Source organism: Cricetulus griseus, chromosome 4 (genome assembly GCF_003668045.3).
Source record: "Cricetulus griseus strain 17A/GY chromosome 4, alternate assembly CriGri-PICRH-1.0, whole genome shotgun sequence".
NCBI lineage: Eukaryota > Metazoa > Chordata > Mammalia > Rodentia > Cricetidae > Cricetulus > Cricetulus griseus.
In genome coordinates, this window is record NC_048597.1 from 182,384,374 (window position 1) to 182,404,248 (window position 19,875).

Sequence of the window (19,875 nt, forward strand, 5' to 3'; positions counted from 1 at the left end):
TGTGTGTGTGTGTGTGTGTGTGTGTGTGTGTGTGTGTGTGTGTGTGTGTGTGGTATGTGCATGTTTGTATGTGTGTGGGCACCTCTGCAGGTGGATGGGTGTACACGTGACACCTGAGATTGATGTCAGGAGTCATCCTTGATTGTTCTTTCACCATATTCAATGAGGCAGGGTCTCTCAATCAAACCCTGACCTCACAGAGCTACACAGCCTGCCATGGAGCTCCCTCCTTTGTCTTTGCCTTTGGAGGCAGGAATTACAGGGGTATGTCACACCCATTTGGCATTTATGCATATTCTGGGGATCCGAACAAATTCCGAGTTTGCTTGCAACATTCCTGCCCACACTTTGTGGAATTCTGACTCCTCTGGCAATGCTTCTAGCAAGGCAAGGTATTTATGTACATTGGAGTAGGAGTGTCAGGATAGAGATAGAGTTAGAGGCTGGCCTGGGCTACATGAGACAGGTCTCAAAAACAAAAACACAAACAACAAAACCAGTAGAAGCTTCCTGTTACAAAATGTAACTGGAATCCTCTTTTGTACCTATTTGGAACACCTATGAGAGCTGTTCACAGCAAGAAAGGTCATAGGAAACAGCTGTGCTTTATTCTGTGTTCTCACAGGACAGCAGCAATTCCTGATAGAAGACATGTTGGGGAGTGTTTGGTGTCATCTCCTGATGAGTACAGGGAAGCAGGTGTGTGCTCCATGCACCCAGCAGTCTCCATCTTATGTGGGGTTATCCATCAGGGTTACCTGTGATTCTTCCAATCTTGTGCTTTCCACTCATGGAGCTGCCTGCAAATCCTGAGACATGCGCTCCCAGGCTGTAGCCGATTAGGTGGACGTCACTCAGAGAAAATTTCACAGATTCCTGCAAGACAGGGCAAGAGGGTTGTAAGAAGGAGTGGTATGAGGCCAAGAGCCTTCCATAGGACCTGCTTCTGCGGGCATCCATCCATGCTTGGTGCTGCTTTATATTGGGAAACTGACTTGTCACCTCACTGTCCTCTTGGGTGATAGAGGATGGGTGGCCTTTCTTTGGGATATCTTGGGGACTGCTGCCTCCTGCCTGGCTTCAGCTGGACATTGGTGCCCTGGGATCCCCTTGTCTTTATCTTTTAAGGCTGTAATTACAGCGGGGATGCCACACTTGTGTGGGATTGATGACTTCTAAGTGTGTTTAGATTCCTTAGGATTAATATATCCAAACTCTTGGCTTCTCTGAGCCATACTGGGTGAAGTATAGTTGTAGGCCACATTGAGGCATCCAAACTGTGATCCACAGGTTTCAAGAGCATATATACATTTAATTTGTGTGATGTTGTGACAGGACATTATCATTTACAAAGTTCATAATGGATAACTGTACACTTGAACTTTAAATATTGCAAGAAAAATCTCATAGCTTTGTTTTCCCAATGTTTTAAAATTTTTATGACATTTTAGGTATGTGTGTGTGTGGTCTTAGGGATTGAACTCAGTTCCTCAGGCTTTGCAGCAAGGGCCTTAACCCTTGGAGCCAGCTCATTGGTCTCTAATAATGTCTTATGATTTTGTAATGGACTGAATTCATAGCTATCCATCTGTCCTACTCTGCTTTCTGTTGCTGTGATAAAACACTGACTAAAAGCAACTTGGGGAGGAAAGGGTTTAATTTAGCTTACAGATTACAGGCCATCATGAGGGGAACTCAGGGAAGGGACCTGGATGCAGGAACCAAATCAGAAACCATGGAGGAACTCTACTTTCTGACTTGCTCTCCATGCTCTGCTCAGTGTGCTTTCTTGTACAACTCTGGACCACTTGGCCAGGATTGGCACTGCCCACAGTGGGTTAGGCCTTCCCACTCCAATCATTAATAATGATAATGATGAATAAAATGCCCCATGGACTCATCTACTGGCCACTCTGGCACAGGCATTTTCTCAGTTGAGTTCACTCTTCCTAGTGTGCGTTAAGTTGACAATACACTAACCAACATACCATGGATGCATGGGATAGCCTAGGAAGGGAGGGATACTGCTACTCCAGGGTTACTGAGGGGTGTCCAAACAGGAGTGGTGGTTGGGGAGAAGATGGCTCAAGGGAGGTCTCAGACCTGCAGGCTGCACACTGAAGTCTCCTGGGGAAGCAGGGAGATCTCTTGGAGAGCCACTTACCTCCCTTACTGTCAGAGGAGCAGGTGAATCAACTTACCTCCAGCCATAGGAGAAGAGCAGCCACGTCCTGGCCTACAACACGGGTGTTGCGGACAGCAACAGAGTAGTGTTGGTATGCAAGGGAGATCCAATCCACCAACCCCACGTTCACGGGTCGGGACTTCAGTGCACCCACTAGCTTCCAGATCCAATTTTCTAGCAAGCCATCCACCTGAGAGTGGGTCACAGGCTGTCAGCCTAGTTGGGAGGGGAGAGGGAGCCCTGTGCTTGTTCCTGGGGTCACTGAGTACACAGCCCTGTTTCTCAGTCTCAAGGACATCGCTAGATCTTTCTCCCCAACAAAAAGGCCGTGGCCTGGGATTCCTCAGCCCAAAGCTTTGGGCTTGAAGAGCTCTTGCCTAGCTGTCAGCCCATCTCTGGCTCCACCCATGTGGTGTCAACCCCATCTCCAGCCCCAGATTTTGAAAGCACAGTGTGCCCAGACCTTGCCACATTCTCCCCACCTGAGAATCATTGTCTGAATTTTTCCCCACGGTAGCACTTTCTGAACCCTAAAACAATGGAAACCTGTGTGAAAATGAGGTCCAAGAGTAGACTTCAGAAGGTCAGCTCCACTGTCCCACAGGGTCTGTTCTGTCACGCCCTCTTTGCCCTTCAATGGGATGACCCTGAAACTGGAGCCCTGATCTGTGTGTCCCCTGCTTGGGGTAATGTGTGGGCACGCCCACTGTGTTCCCAGAGCTGTTTGTTTTGTGTCTTGGAGACTAAGCAGAGGGCAAGAAAGTGGTCACAGCTGGGCCTAGGGCATTCCAGGCAGTCTTGTGGAGGCAAGAAGGGGGCAGTGTGGTGTGTCTGAGGAGAAATTTGGAGCGTTTAAGGTCAAACCCCAGAAGGGGAAATGGTAGCGCTCCATCCCCATGCCCCATCCCCACCCCACCCCCATTAGCCCACCCTCTTTCCAGGGGAGCTGAGCTGTGTTTATTGAGGAAATGTTTATTGAGAGCCAAATAGCCCAGCTGAGCTACTTTACATGTATGTTATTTAACCCCTGTGCCTCCATTTCAGCAGCATGGGAATGTTGCCTTCCTTCCAGGAGGGCTGTTAAGACCAAAGGGGTGTGTGTGTGTGTGTGTGTGTGTGTGTGTGTGTGTGTGTGTGTGTGTGTGTGTGTTTAGTACAGAGTTTTTAGAACAATACAGGGAGCCCAGCCAGGGTGCAGAAACCCAAAGTCCTCAAAGCTCTTGTTGCTATCAGCATTAGTATTTCTAGTGTAAACATTAGGTGGTAATGGTGGTGGTGGTGATGTTAGAGTCTGCAGAGGTTGCATACTCTGGCCCAACAAGATTTTGAGACCAAAGAGCACATTTTGTTACAGCAACCTGCAACTTTGTGTTGCATTTTTAAAACCAAACTGTTTCACGTTTGATCATTATCAGTTAACAAACATTTTGGAGCACCTAGAGTGTGGTGGATAATGACCTGCAATGCTGGACGAGAACAGGGCAGAACCTTTCCAGGGAGGAACCTACAGCCTAGTGGGTCAGAGAAACTGAATGAGAAAGCCCAGGAGAAAGAGAAGCCAGAGGGTGCTGGGGCCTGGGAACTCAGGGACCAATTGTGGTAGGGATTACCTGCAGGAGGCCCTGATCCAGACTGTGCCTTCAGGGAAGGGGGAGCTCACTCAGAAAGGAATGAGAAAGGGGGCAGCTAGTAAGTGGACAGAGGATAGGAGGTGACAAAAGAAGGTGACAGGGTAGGTGGGTGAGCCAGTTTATTCTCCAGAGCAGGTGAGGTGGGGGTTTCAAGAATATTTTTCATATCTGGGGATACACTTAGCAGAATGATTACCTAATGTTTATGAAGCTTAGGCCCTATCCCTAGCATTGCATAAACCAGACAGAGTGACATACAGCTATTGTCCCAGCCCTTGGAGGTGGAGCCAGGAGGAACAGGAGCTCAAGATCATCCTTGACTACATAATGAGTTTGAGGCCAGCCCTTCAAAGAATAATTTTCAAATAGATGACAAAAAATGAATTCCAATTCATTTATTGTAGGAGGGTGGCTTCATTGGCAAAGCACCTGCCTTACCCAGAACCCAAGTTTAATCCTTAGAACCCACATAAAACTTTTTGATGTGGTGCTGGAGATGGGTCAAGGTTAAGGTTCTGCCTTTGCAGAACCTCAGAGGAGGACCTGAGTTCTGCTCCCAGCACCCGTGCCTGGCAGCACCCAATTACCTTCCAGGGGATCCAGCGCCTCTTCTGACCTTGGCGGGCACCTGCACACTCATGCACACACACAGAGACACACACATATGAATAACATTTTCACTACCCTGCTTACTCCTGGAACTGAGTAACTGGGAGGTGCTTTGCCAATGCCGTGTGTGAAGTTATCATCGGCATTATTGAAATCCAATGCACTAGGAAGAAAGACAGCGAACAGGAACACACAGAGAATACAGCGTGTCAGCACTTCCTACCGACCACCCGTGGATGATCATGACCAGTGGCTGAGAGGTGTTGAAGCCACACTCTTGTAGTGTTTCTGGGCGCTGGAGTCGGAGCTCACAGCCTAGGCGATCACTTTCGTTTTTGAAGAGCAGGAATCTGGTCTCTGCCTCCTGGACTGATTTTCTTGCTTCAGTAGCTCCATAGCTTCTCCCAAATGGCTCTGGAATACAAAGTCTGGATTACGTGTTAAGCCTAGCATGTGTTCCATCAACACTGGCCCTGGGACTACCCACACGTGATTCTGAGTTCCAGCTGTTGGTTACTGGGAACCAGTATGAACTCCATCTTTGAGGAGCTTAAGGATATTCATGGTGGGATGGCCAGATGGAAGTAGGGAACTTGAGAAGACCCCACACAAGCTGAGTGACTTGACCTTCCACCCGGTAAGTAGCCAACAAAGCACTATCTGCCTGATGCCCAGGCTTGAAGAATTTAGGTAAGGCCACAGGGACTGAGGCTGGCAGACAGTGAGCCTCACACCAGGTCGCACTGCTGGGAAGAGGTAGAGTTAGCATTTGAACCTAGGTCTGTCTCCAGGGCTAGAGAGCCAGAAGAGAGAGAGAGAGAGAGAGAGAGAGAGAGAGAGAGAGAGAGAGGATGTCACTAAATGCCAACATTCCAAGCTCATCCTCTCCTCACTGTAGGCATAATCCACAGCATAAACTTTGAAGAGACCTATCGTGGAGGAATAGGGGAGAATCTCAAAAAGGGTAATGGATTGTCCTTGAATGCTAAGCCTGGCCTGAAAAGGTTTCCGGGGCTGTGTGTGTTTGGAATGGGGAATGGGCCTTCCAGCTGAGGGAACAGCATGAGAAGCATGAGACCTCATGACCAAAGGACACAAGAGAGGCTGGGCAGGATAGAACATTGATGCTGAAGACCTTGGACTTTATGTAATGGGGGCTGAGAGACAGACAGCTCAGTTGGTAATGTGCTTGCTTTGGAAGCCTAAGGACCTGAGTTCAATCCTCAGCACCCACACATTGAACCAGGCCCTGTAATGTGAGCTCGGAATCCCAGTTTGTTCTGGCTTCATTTTTGCCGCTGTGATGAAATGTCTCGACTAAAGGAACTTAGGGCAGAAAGGGTTATTTGGTTTACAATTCCAGGTTACAGTTAGTGGTTTGGGGAAGTCAAGGCAGAAACTTGAAGCAACTGGTCACACAACCAAAAGAAGGGGGTGCATGCATCCATGCTTAGCACTCACTAGCATCCTCTAATCCAGTCCAGGGCTCCAAACTGTCCACTCTGAGGCTCGATCTTCTCACACCAATTAAGGTAATCAAGACAGTCCCTCACAGAAATGCCACAGGCCTCTCTGACCCATCTAGAGAATCCCTCACTGAAACCCTCTTCCCTGGTTATTGTAGGTTGTGTCAAGTTGACAATTAAAATTAACCATTACACAGATTGTCCTCTGACCTCCACACATATGCTGTGGGCTGTGCTCATGCTCACTAACACACAAATGTCCCTCCTACACACACACACACACACACACACACACACACACACACACACACACCATTACGTATACATGAAAAAGAAAAGAAAATGAGGATGAAAATAGTAGGCGTCTCCTGGGGCCATTAGAAGATTCAGGCGCTTTGTTAGGTACCAGGAACAATGCTTACCACAGACTCAGCACCTAGGAAAGGGTGGATTGTGGAACTGAGCTCAGACCCAGTCGGGGCATCTGGCACTTCTCATCTATGAATCTTGTCTTTCTGTGAAAATGTACCCTTACTGGCCTCCCAGGGCCAGTTCCTTCTTGTGTATATTGACTCTGGATTTACAACTGAGAACAGAACATGTTTTACTCCAGGTGCCCAGGGCCTGCCAGCTGGGCAGGATGGAAACAAGTTTTCAGATAGGAAGCCAATGGAGAACCAAGCAAATGGCCCTCCCCTTCTGCCTTTGGATTCCTCTCCCCTGTATGCAAGGAGGGAGATATGTTGATCATCCCTTCATCTTCTCCTCTCTACATGCTGCTCACCTCTGATGCTCCAGGCCTGGCTGGGTCTAAGCTGGAGGTAGGTGGGAAAGCAGGCTTTGCATGTGGCTGCCCTAGAGCTACAGTGAGGATGCCATGGGGAGGGCTGGGGAGGTGCCCAGAGAAGATGAAGCTGCAGTGGAGTCTAGGTTAGAGATTTTTCAGACTCATGTCCAAGGGAAATGATGGAAGAAAAGGGACTCCGATGCCTAAAATAGTGCTATTCTGTGGAGGATGTACAAGTTGGAGGGATGCTGTAGAGAGGAGCCTAGTGCTACTTTGAACATCTCTAGGAGTTAGACACAGGACCCATTGGAGGGCATGATACAGAGAGTTTAGTTGAAGAGACTGTCACAGAGACATAATAAGGGAAATAAACCAACTGAGATAGGTTAAGTAATTTTGTATTATATTTTATTTATTTGTGTGTGTGCATATGAATGTATGTGTGTACCTTGGTACATGTGTGGAGTTCAGAGGACAACTTTTGGGAGTTGGTTCTCTTCTTCCACCATGTGGGTCCCGAGAATTGACCGGGTTACCAGGCTTGTTTGTAAGGGCCTTCATACACTGAACCATCTCACAGGCCACAAGACAGACTGTTAATACTAACTCCCTAAAACATACACTGCTGGGAGAGGCCTCAAATCATGTTCCAAGGAACATTTGGAGCATTTCCTTTCAGTCTTTTTTCCCCCAAGAGACATTTGTCCAACAGATTAAAAAAAGATTTGTTTTATTTTTATTTATGTGTATGTGTGTGAGTCTGTCTATGGCTATGTGCACATGTGGGAGGCATCCATATAACCCAGGGGCATCAGATTCCCTGGAGCTAGAGTTATAAACAGTTGTGAACCACCCAGCATGGATTTGGGGGAACTGAATTCAAGTCCTTTTTGAGAGCCATTTCTCCAGTCTCTCTAGGTATCTATGTGGCCTTTCTCTGGGATCAGATACGAATGGTTTTATATGTGTCTTCACTTGCCATGGTTCTTCACAAACATGTTTTTGAAAGATGATATGGTTTATCTGTTTCATTTATATTTAGTTTGTTGCCAGGTTTTTTTTTCCTGTATTGATGGCAACTTTATGTTTAAATCTTTGCCAAAATCTATGTGATCTCTAGTAGATATTCCTAAGAGCAGACTTGTTGGTTCCCAGAGATTAGCCCATTTATATCTCTGTATAACTTTATACACACTCACATTGTTTTCCCAGGACTAGGGATCAAACCTGGGGCCTCACACATGTCCGCAAGCACTCTGCTGCTGAGCTACATTCACAGCCCATGTTTTCAGCACTTTTTTCTTGTGTGGGGCATTCGTGTGTGTGTGTGTGTGTGTGTGTGTGTGTGTGTGTGTGTGTGTGTGTGGTGTCAGAAAAGGGCAAAGGGCATTGGATTCCATGGAGCTTGATTTACAGGTAGTTGTGAATAACCTGTTGCAGGTGCTAGGAACCAAATGCAGGCCTTCTGCAAGAGCAACAAATGCTCTTAATTGCTGAACCTTTTCTTCAGCTTCTCACGTCTTCTTAAGAGACAAAGACTCTGGTGATACGAAGCCAGATGGTACTGTGATTTTGAGAGGCAATGTCTACTGAAATAAATGGTCAACTACTTCAGAAGAATCTGCTCCTCTATCCTGAAAAAGGATTTGTTGGGGGCTTAGGAGACCCAGGGTTGTCTTCTGTGTAGCAGCAAGTTCCCGAGGATGCCTTTAGTCTCCATCTCCTTTAGTCAAAAGGATTTTAGATATTATTCCTTGCAGTGATTTCTGTATTCTCAAGCCAGCTCCTGGTTTGAAGATCCTTAGAAATTCATACAAGAACAAATTACTTCCTCTTATCTTGGGCAAAGACATCATCAGGTGGGTGACTTTGGGCAACTGAGCTAGGCCATCTGGCCCAGGAGAAAGCCAGTTGAAGTCTCTGCTTGGCCTTACTTCCTTTGCCTGCAATGCCTATGCAGGATGCTTCTGCTCGGTTGAGCACATGCTAGGTGCTTTCCAGGTACTCGATGAAGTTAATGAAGCAAGTGCATGAGATGGAGGCCTCCGGTGCTAATGTGCCCCTGCAGAGCTGTTTGCAAAACATCTCTGCAAATTCATTACTTAATTGTGCTCAAGTGTTTGTGTGTGTGTGTGTGTGTGTGTGTGTGTGTGTGTGTGTGTGTGTGTGTGTGTCCTCGCGCATGCTCACCACACTCTTGCTCTGTAAACATGTATTGTTGAAAATATTCCCAGATCTGGTAGGAGTCCTCTGGAAGACCATAATTTCCCTGAAAAATCTCCAACCACATCCTCTGCCAGGGATGGAACATTCCCATGAAATAATGGTAGCTGCCACTCTGTGGCTGCTGGCATCAAGTCAATGATTTAGAGTTGAGCTATATTGACTTTGGAATTTCTTGTATGGGTCTAGGCATTATAGCTCAGTTGGTAGAGTGTCTGCCTTGCATGCATGAAGTCCTTGGTTCATTCCTAGCACTGCATAAACCCAATGTGGCAGCACAAACTGTAATTCCAGCCATTGGAGGCCAGAGGCAGGAGGATGAGAAGTTCAAGGTCATCCTCAGCTACACAGGGAGTTTGAGGGCTACATGGGACCCTGTCTCAAAAAAAGGGGGAGATGGCTGAAGAGATAGTTCAGGGGTTAAGATTGCAAATTGCTCTTACAGAAGATCTGAATTGGGTTCCTAGCATCCATTTCAGGTGACTCACAACTACCTATAACTCCAGCTTCAGGAGATCTGATGCCTCTGGCCTCCTTGGGCAACTATACTCAGGTGCAATATGCCCACACAGAGATACACCTGTACACATAATTAAAATAATAAAAATAAATATTTTTTAAAAGCACATAAGTTGGGAATCCTATTCTCAGACTTCCGGCTTCTTTTCCTATCTGGCCCTGTAGGGGTCCATTAGAGCTCCTCCTCTGCATGTGGCTTGTTGATGTACTGTGGGGCGCGGTGCTGGAGAATGTCAGGGACCTGTGCTCTGTAGCCAGATTGCCTGGCTTGAGTCCCAGCTCTGCTGCCAAGGCTTTGTGGCCTTAACCTCTCAGTCTCCTCTGTAACAACAGACTAACAGAAATACCCCCACTAGGATTGTTGTAAGTCAGAAGTGAGAACACACTGTTTTTTCCACGGATGTCCAACCTCTTGGCTTCTCTGGGACACACCGGATGAAAAAGAATCTTGGGCCACACCACAGTATTCAACCCTTGGGTTTAGAGAGAGAGTATATATCTTTATCTATTTATCTATTTTCATCCTGAAGTTCATGTGGGAGACCTTACAGTTGAGTTACAAAACCACAAGACACAGACCCCCTCCTCCAACACACACAATCTCATAATGGTTTAAGTAAGTTTACAGTCTTGTGTTGGGTGGCATCCGTAGATCTGCTGAGATGTACCTGCTTGAAACTACGCAGAGGGAAAGGGTTAAGTCTCCTCTTCAAACACCTGAAATCCTGGTCCTCCAGCTTTCACCTCTGCAATATCTAGGATTACAGGCTTGTGTGTGTGTGTGCCCGTGTGTGTGTGTGTATATGTGTACTGGTGTGTGAGTGCACATGTGTCTGCCTCTATGTGTGCCTGTGTGTGTGTTGTATGCCTCTGTGTGTGTGTATATATACATGTGTGTGCCTGTGTGTGTGTTGTATGCCTCTGTGTGTGTGTATATATACACGTGTGTGCCTGTGTGTGTGTGTATGTGTACTTGAGTGAGAGTGCCTGTGCATGTGTGTGAGCCTGGGTGTGTGTCTCCACCACCCTATTTTAGGCAGTGGGGGGCGGGGTGAATCACAAGTCACCGAAAGAGAGACTGGATTTAATCAGGGACATTTATATAGACTGACAAGGGACCCGCTTACTTTTGAGGAGGGGATAGCCTCTCTAACCACCCCACTTGCCAAGCAGCTAACAGGAGACATAAAAATGGCTTTGACTATTAAGAGTTAGCCACAAGTCAGCTTCCTGGAGTCCTAGTCCCAGGCAAGATCTCTGGGAACTTCTAGACAGAATCCGGTGGGAGTCTGTGTGTTGGGTGGGTGCTGGGTCACCCTACTCAGCCACTCTTTTCCACTCTCCGTATTCTACATTGCAACCTCAGTACTTTGGTTTCTATTTTTTTTTATATTTTTAAGCTTTATTTGTTGCATATGTGTGTATTAGTTGCATGTATAGTATGTGCGCCACATGAGTGCAGTGTCTGAGGATGTCAGACAAAGGTGTTGGTTAGCCTGAAACTGGGGTTATAGGCGATTGTAAAACACCATGCGGGTGCTGGGAATTGGACCCAGGTCCTCTGCAAGAGAAGCAAGTTCTCTTAACCACTGAGCCATATCTCCAGCCCTGCCATGGTACTTTGAAACTGGCCACAGGTGAGTATTCACACTTTAGAAATTGGCTGAGTCTAAAACTCAGATTTGAATGCAATTTCTTTTTACAATTTACTTAATGTGTAGGTGTAGATGGTCAGAGGACAACCTATGGGAATCGGTTCTCTCCTTCTGCTCTGTGGGTTTGATGGTTGGAGTTCGGGTCCAACAAGCATCTTTACCACTTAAACCATCTGGCAGGCCCTAGACCATTGTTTTTATGAGTTTAGGCTTGCTCAAAAGTTAGAGAAATATGGATTCAGATGGATTCTGCTTCCAACCCTGAAAACCCCTCAGAGGGAAGGAATAGTGGGCATGAGGAGATGAATTCTAAGTGTAGTATCTCAACAAATGGTTGTTTTATGTGAGGGTACAGGGTCAGATCCACCTGCTGTAGCTCGCACAGCTGGTTACCCACGAGGACACCAAGCTTCTGCCCCAAGTGCAGCCTCCTTCTCCGTGGTTATGGGGGTAGTTGACCTTTGGTCAAGGGTTTGTCACACATGGACATCTACTGAGTGGTGGATGGGCTGGATTTTCCTCTGTGCCTGAAGTGGCCCCGTGTGGTGGGCGGTTCCTGTTTATTTTTTCATTGGCTCACTTCCTCATTCATTCTTCCCTCCATGTACACTTTCGTGTGCTCCCCACTTTCCAACAGCAGAAATCTGCCTTCTGGCTAAAGAGTTTTGGAAGCAAGCTTAGTGCTTAGGTGTTTTGTTTTGGTTTGGTTTTGCTGTTCTTTTTCTCATTTAAAATTGTATCTGTTGCATAAAACAGAGTTAACCATAGAAAATAGAATTTTAAAAATACCTTACAAGCATATCCCCCTAATGGATAGACTTGTTTTTCTGTGTTCCTATTCTGCACACAGAAGTAAATCCACATTTTTACACAACTGTGCAGATGACCTTTTTCTTTTCCCATTTCACAGAACACAATAAACATTCCTCCATGTTTTTATGGTATTCATGTTCACTTTTAAAGGCTGAGTAATATTCCACTCAAGGAGTGTTTGCTAATGCATGCATCCTCTTCCCTGTCCCAGGATAAGCAATATGTTCCTGACTGTTCACTTTTATAAACTCAACTTCACAGAGAACATTTCTTAGAGAATTACTCCCACCAGAATGGTTGGCTGGTGTGAGAGTACTTGATTAACTGACATTGCCCTTTTTTTGAGATGATGGTAAAGCATCTTATAGCTAAAACCCTCCCTGGGTGTCAGCTGTACTCCAGATTAAGGAACCCATGCAGGCTAGTATTATGTCAATTTGACATGCAAACTAGAGTTATCAGAAAGGAGGGAAACTCAATTGAGAAAATGCTTCCCTAAGATCCAGCTGTAGGGAATTTCAATTAGTGGTTGATGGGAGAAGGCCCAGACCACTGTGGGTAGAGCCATCCCTGGCCTGGTGGTCCTGGGTTCTATAAGAAAGCAGGCTGAGCAAGCCAGGGGGAGCAAGCCGGTAAGCATTCTCCCTCCATGGCCTTTGCATCAGCTCCTGCCTCCAGGTTCCTACTCTGTTTGAGTTCCTGTCCTGATCTCCTTCAATGATGAAGAGTGCTGTGGAAGTGTAAGCCAAATCAACTCTTTCCTCCCCAGCTTGCTTTTTGGTCATGGTGTTTCATCACAGCAACAGAAAGCCTAATTAAGACAGAACCCATGCAGAAACCAAGAGATCTTATTAAAGGTGATGATGTGGGCTGAAGACATCCTCAGCTATTGAAGTACTTGCCATGCAGACATGAGGACCTGATGTTGCATCTCTAGCACATGAATAAAAAGCTAGGCATGGCAGCACAGGCCTATGATCCCACTGCTCGAGAGGCAGACATGGGAGGATACCTGTGGCTTGCTGGCCAGCTAGTCTAGCTGACTCTGTGGGTTCCAGGTTTAGTGAGAGACCTTGTGTTCTAGTTTGTTTTCTGTTGTAATAAACACCATGGTCAAGAGCGGCTTGGGGAGAAATGGGTTCATCTCATCTTACATTTCTAGGCCATAGTCCATCGTCAAGGGTAGCCAGGGCAGGAACTCAGGGAGGAATGCTTCTTGATGCTTCCCTCATTGGCTCTCTGACTTGCTCAGCTAGCTTTCTTGTACATCCCCGTCCTACCTGCCTAGGGATGCTGCAGCCCCATTGTAGGCTGGGTCCTCTCATGTCAATCATCAGTCAAGATGATTTTTTCACGGACAAGCCTCAGGTCAATTGAATGGAGGCAATTTTTTTTCTGTTGAGGTTCCCTCTTCCTAGGTGAGTTCAGTTGTGTCAATCGTGACTGACCATAAAAACTTACAAGCACACCCTGTCTCAGAAAATAAGGTGTAGAATAATATAGGAAGATATATGACCTCTGACCCCCACAGCATCGCACACCAGTGTACATGCACCCCCATATATGTATACATACAAGCATACACACACACACACACACACACACACACACACACACACACACACACGTACAGTAAATAAAAGTGGTATGGGATGAGTAAGATGGAGGATACAGGGCTCAATATAAAATAATAAAAATATTTTAAGTCAGTATTCATAAAAGTATGTTTGTGGGACTGTCATGTCCTCTTCACTTGATATCCAAGCCTCATGACATCCCTATGAAAAAGGAGCTATCCAAACTCAGAGAGGTTAAGAGTATGGGCAAAGATCACACAGGAAGTAGATGTGCTGGACCTCAAGCTTGGCCAGTCTGACTTAGATCTAGTTCTTTATGAAATTTTATTTTTATTATTCATTATCTGTGTGTGGGGAGCCTGTGTGTGCGTGCCATGGTGTGTATGTGGGGGTCAGAGGACAACTTTCAGGGGAAGTGGGTGGGGTCTGGTCTCTCCACTGTGAGTTCCTGGCATTGAAGTCGGGTTGTCAGGCTTACACAGTAAGTACTTTTGCCCACTGAGCTATGTTGTCAGCCCAGATCTCCTCCAACCTGTTGCTCTGCGGCACAACCAGCCATTTCAACCACACACTACGGACGTACAGGCTGTCATGGTCTCTGTCTTACACTGATCCTTAGGGAGGTTTAATAGCCGGATGTGGAGCTCAGAAGCAGGTTAAAAAACAAGAGATCAAGTTTCTGTGTGTGCTCCATTGGGACCTGAAGGTAGCTCCTTCAGAGTTCTGGAAGTAAAGTCACCCCTGGGGCAGACCCATATACCTGCTTGGCCAGGCCTGCAGGAAGCACTCTGAACATGAAGTCCATATCAGTGTTGGTAACTGTGCTCCAGTGGTAGGAAATATGACCCCTGCATGGCAGGTGTAGTGACCTCATAGAGGACCAGTCCCAGGAGAAGGCATTTTTTCCAACAATGCAAATGATGAGCCCTTTAATTACCTACCTTTAAAGTGTGTCTGTGTGTGTGTGGTGTGTGTGTGTGTCTGTGTGTGTGTATGTGTGTGTCTGTGTGTGTGTCTGTGTGTGTCTGTGTGTGTCTGTGTCTGTGATGAACAACTTTGTGGGATCACTTTTCCCCTTCCACCTCTAAGTGGATTCCAGGGATTGAACTGGGGCCATCAGGGTTGTTTGGCAGCCACTTTACTCACTGAGCCATCTCATGAACACCTCCCCCGCACCCAACCCCACTAAGGTAGTGCATAGCCTGGGCTGAGCTCAAACTCACTATATACCCAAGAAAGGTCTTGAACTTCTCATCCTTCTGCTTCCGGTTCCCCTGTTCAGGGACTGCAGTTGTGTCCCCACACTGAGTTTATGCAATGCTGGGGGTAAAACCCAAGGCCTTATGCAGACTTGGCAAGCACTCAACCAAGACATATCCTCAACCTGAGCGGGTTCCTTTTTGAGTCCTGTACATCTCCTTTTATAGACAGCCTGACTTGGGCATTCTAGAACTTTCTCTTCCTATAGACCCACAGGAGATCAATGTTCCTATGCCTTCCTTGCGTAGGAAGATTCCTCCTGCATGTGTCTCCAAGAGGCCTTTGACCTTGAGCAAGTTCTTTCACTTCTCACTTGGACAATACAGGCTTTGAATCACCCACTTTGTGAACTGCTGGATCACCCTGAGTCTCCTAGGTGACATAGTGAGGCATGCTAAGCTTCTTGACTCAGCCAGAGCAGGGTTCTAACCCCGAAAACCAGCTGGGTCCCGATTTCAATCCCTGATAACTAAAAAGCTTGGAGAAGCTCCCAGGGCCATTTTGGTTCTAGATATGTGAATGCTAAGGCCACTGCAGGTTTTCAGGATGTGAAAAATCCAGGGGGAAGGTTTCTTCGAGGTCAGAGTTAACAAAGCAAAAAGGGAAGTGGGAGCCGGGGCATTGGTACCCAGGGACTGCTTCTCTGGTCTGCAGGTGTGCCCTCTTAGAGCTGCAGCTGGCTGTGGTGTGCAGGTGCACCCTCACCCCCAGAGTTGCAGCTGCCTTCCGTTCCAAAGATGACTGCTTGTACCATCAGAACAGCATTAGGTATTAACTTGGCTAAATTCCCCCAAGATTACACTTTAAAGCAGAAGTCACCCAATTAAGGAAAGTGTGTGCTAAAGCATGAGGGATGTGCTCTTTGGAGTGGGGGCCTGGCTGGAACTGGGCCAGATCCATCCCTGACCTCCCTAGGGCTTTCCTGTAGAAAAGCCTGGACTGAGATTACCAACTATGGTATGCTTTTAGACACAGAGGGTCCAATTCCATTGCATTCTTGTTTTTTTTTTTTTTTCTTTTTAAAAACAGTCACATGTAACCCAGGCTGGGCTCAAACTCCCTATGTAGTTAAGGATGATCTGAAACTCCCCATCCTCCTGCCTCCACCTCCCTCGTGCTGGGATTACAGGAATGTAATGTAGCACTGGGGATTGAACCTATTGCTAAGAAAGCACTCCACCAACAGACCTACGCTTATATGTCCACCCCCCTCCCAACCCCATCCTCCATTCAGTCTCCTGAGTGCTGGGATCACAGGCATGAGCCACTGCACTCAGCTGGAGTTTGGCATTAAATATATCTGCTTGTCCATTTCTTTCAGAGCTCATGTCAGATCTCTTCTCCGTTGTAGCCCACTGTTCCTCCCAGATAGTTGTCTGCTTTTATTCACCTGGGTCTTCGGCATCCTTTTTAGCACCTTTCTGTCAGTTTTGTGAATTCTGTGTTCCTTAGGTAGCCTTGTGCCTCAGATGACTGGCTTGGCGGGGTTCTTCTGTGCCAGGAAAAGCAGGCCCCTGTTTGGAGGGGGGATTCCTGCTTTTTAGTTCCCATTTGGATGGTTCTTTGGGTGATGGGTGATGGAGTCTGCAGTCAGTTTGAAGTCTACTGAGCTGAGCCCCTTTACGATTGGCCTCAGGGTGCCCTGTCCAAAGGAGGAAATCCAGCAGCCAGACCAGACTTTCAGTCTCCTTCCTAACAGGGAAGTGATACACACCCAGCCAGCTTGCTGCCCTGCTACCCCCACTGAGAGAACACTGCCCTTCTAGTCTTTGTAGTCTTTATCCAATTTGCCTCCATGGGCTTAGCATTCGGACTCCTTGGCATCCTGCCCAGGGCAGCTGACTTGGGAGTTCTTGGGAAGCCTGGAATCCTGCATTATCATAGAATGGCAGGTCTTTTGCGCTTAAGAACAGGAACCTGGACTAATGAGATGGCTCAGTGGGTAAGGGCACTTATTGCCACACCTGCCAACCCGAGTTTAGTCTGAGAACTCACAGGGTAGAAGTTGAGAACTCTTGACTTTTGAAAGTTGTCCTCTGGCAGAAGTGGTGGTGGTGCATACCTTTAATCCTAACACTGAGGTGGCAGAGGCAGGGGGATTTCTGTGAGTTCAAGGGCAGCCTGGCCTCAGATTGAGATCCAGGACAGCCAGAGATACACATAGAAATCCTGTCTCACCCTCTCCAGAAGTGCGGGAGTGGGAAGTTGTTCTCTGATTTCCACATGCATGCTGTGGCAAGTTTACAGGTAGTACTCTATAGCATGATACAGCACTGCATTGTAGCACTGCAGGACACTGCATAGCACTGCATAGCACTGCAGGGCACTGTGTAGCACTCTAAGTGAAGGAGAGAGATGTGTAAAGCACCACCTGCAGTTGCTGGTGTAGCAGGTGCTTGGTCCATAGGACAGAGATATTTCACAGAAAAAGGAATGCAGATAGTCTTTAACACATGGGAAAATCCAAACCTCAATCCACAGAAGAAAAACACAAATTGAAGGTATGCTGATACAATCTCACAGTCAGAGGGGTAAGCATTTATACATGGCCACATACCTTCCAGACAGGCTGGCAGAGTGAAAAACTGTGCAACTCCCAAGGAGAGGGGTGTCAAGTCACAAAGCTACCAAAGCATTTGTTCTCCACTTCCTTTTCCAGAGCTTTGGGTCGAACCCAAGGTCTTATGCATGCCACACAAGTGCTCTACTATTGAGCTGTATCTCCAGCTCTTAAACACACTGATTTTGAAAAAAAAATCATTTGTTTATTTGGATGTTGAAGAATGTTCTAGCACTCCTGTACAGGGCAGAAGACAATTTCTTTCTTTTCATCGTGTGTGTCCTGGGGATTGAACTCAGGTCCTCAGGCTTGGCAGCAAGCACTTTTACCAGCTGAGTCATCTTAGAGATCCCTAAATGTATTTATTCAGTATTCACTTGCTGGGAACTTACCCTGTGGGTCTGTCTGTACATTTATGAAATAAAACGAATATGAAATCATTCTCTATTGTATCATCTATATTTATAAAATACTGAAAATGTTTATAGTGTCCATGTAGAGTCCAGGTCACTAATCAGAGACAAATCCCTTGGTAGCAGTCTGGAAAGATGTCTAGAATGTATGCTATGTGATAAACGTGAGTTCCCAATGCTGGCCAGCCTGTAATGTCTTTTATGGGAGGGGGAACAGTAAATACATTCAGATTTGCTTTTATCTGTGTGAAGAGACACTGAAAAGATACAGAAATCCGGAACTGAGTGAGGGACTTGTGGGGCTGGGAGAGGGAAGATAAGACTGCAAATCTGTTCTGTTTTGTATTCGTTAAACTCATAAACTGTGGGGATAGTTACCTCTTCTTTTATTTGTTTGTAACAGTCTGGTTGTATCTGTGGCTGGCATCAACCTGGTCATTCTCCTGCTTCATCTTCCCAAGTGCTGAGATTACAGGCATGAACTACCATACCTTCTGGAATAGTCATTTTAAAATTTAATGTTCAGTAACTTAAGTAAAAGCTGCTGATTTGTTGCTTCTTGCTTCAGTTTTCCATAATGGCTGAATACTGCTCAGTTGCTCATGAAGCGCCTTCCTTTGCCCCAAAAGACTCTGGGAACTGACCTCTCTCTGCCTGCCTGTGAGATCCAAGAGTCTTCTTAAATTCCCATCCATATAGATGCCTGGATATTGTGTCTGATATCCAGGCACCCAGAAACCATGATATAACATACATCATGGTTGATGAATGGTTGTCTAAGAGACCACCCTCTCTGAGACAGGCATGAGACAGCAGGGTGAGCCAAGAGGGTAAAAATGGCCCCCAAAGGAACTTCCCACGTGGGTAACATACTCCCTGGGCAGAACTGGTCCTGGAAAATGGACAAGTGCTTAGAGCTAAGGAGCAGAGTACACCATGTCAAGGGCTGGCCTGGGGCTCTGAGTTGCCTGCACTGTTGGTTTAACTTTGGAAGGGATGCAGGAAGACAGGCCTGCTGAAAACACCTTCTCTCTGCCCAGGACCTTGCCTACTTTGTTCTGAGACCGTTGAGATACAGACACTTGGCTAGCAGTCAGTCCATCTGGGCTGGTACTCATAGAGTCCTGGCAGCAAGCATTTCTTAGAGGTGTCAAATGTGATGAATGTTTCAAAGTAGCAACAGCATCTCTAGGAACTTGTGTAGTTCACACTGGCATCAGAGATAAGCCAGGATGTTTGGAAGAAATAGATCTCAGGTAGGACACAAGAGTCTTTAATACAGGCAGCTGCTAACCATATACCCCAGATATGATCAGCAATGATGGGGACTCTGGGAGGGAAAAGGAACCATGGGATCAGTGAAGGTGGAGACACCCCCCACCCCCTGCAGGAATGCCTGAGGTCTTCACAGAAAGAGGTGGGCTACAGAGAGATCAGGCAAGCAGTAAGGTGCAGGTGTATCAGAATAGAAGCAGGTGAGCAGGAGCCTGAGGCTGAAGTCAGAAGGCTTGGGCCCGTAGAGTGCTGTCCTCTAGGGCACATCGTGGGGCAGCCAGAGAAGCCAGTGCAAGGCTGGGGAGAGCCTGGGGCCTTGGCCCACACTAAGATACAAAGCTCCTATATATCTGGACTTGAAGACACACTAGGGAACATATTACCACAGCTTGGTCTCTTCCCTGAAGGTAATGTGTCTTCAGGGGAACCCAACCTGGAACTCAGCTCCAGCTCAGCCTCATTCTGCCTGGAGCATTCCTGATTCTTTGCCTCTGCAGGGAGATGGCTCAGCCCAGGCTATTTAGAGAAGACAAATAGGGTAGGCCATGTGGGCTCAGGTAGGTCACTGGGAGTGAGGAGTGTCAAGGACCCTGCATATGGACCATAGAAGTTCTAGGGGTGTGGCACTACAGGACCCAGTGAGGCCAGTGCAGCCAGTCTTAAAGGAATTACCAGTGTGGGTGTCAGAGATGAATGGAGTGAGAAGCATGCTAGGAGCCTACTGCAGAAAGTCTGGTAACTTCTAGTCATTGTCTCACACCCTTCTCACCCACCACAGGGAGAGAAAGAGAGTACGGGAGAAAGTTCCAGTCCTCTTCATCACTATAATGATCCCAGTGATTGTCTCCTATGCCTGGGTTTCCTAGATAACATGCTGCAGGGGGAAGGGCTGATTTTGCCAT

The 19,875-nt window shown here is 46.9% G+C and overlaps 1 protein-coding gene across 1 annotated transcript in view; it reads right to left on the reverse strand.

The window, feature by feature from the left end:
* The window catches only part of Lipc (lipase C, hepatic type), a 126,333-nt gene that overhangs the window by 18,029 nt on the left and 88,429 nt on the right, over window positions 1–19,875 (reverse strand). The window contains exons 2-4 of the mRNA XM_027411221.2: window positions 4,649–4,839; window positions 2,202–2,375; window positions 759–876 (exon numbers count right to left, since the gene is read on the reverse strand). Coding sequence (XP_027267022.1) covers window positions 759–876; window positions 2,202–2,375; window positions 4,649–4,839 — 483 coding nt within the window. The remainder of the gene's footprint in view (window positions 1–758; window positions 877–2,201; window positions 2,376–4,648; window positions 4,840–19,875) is intronic.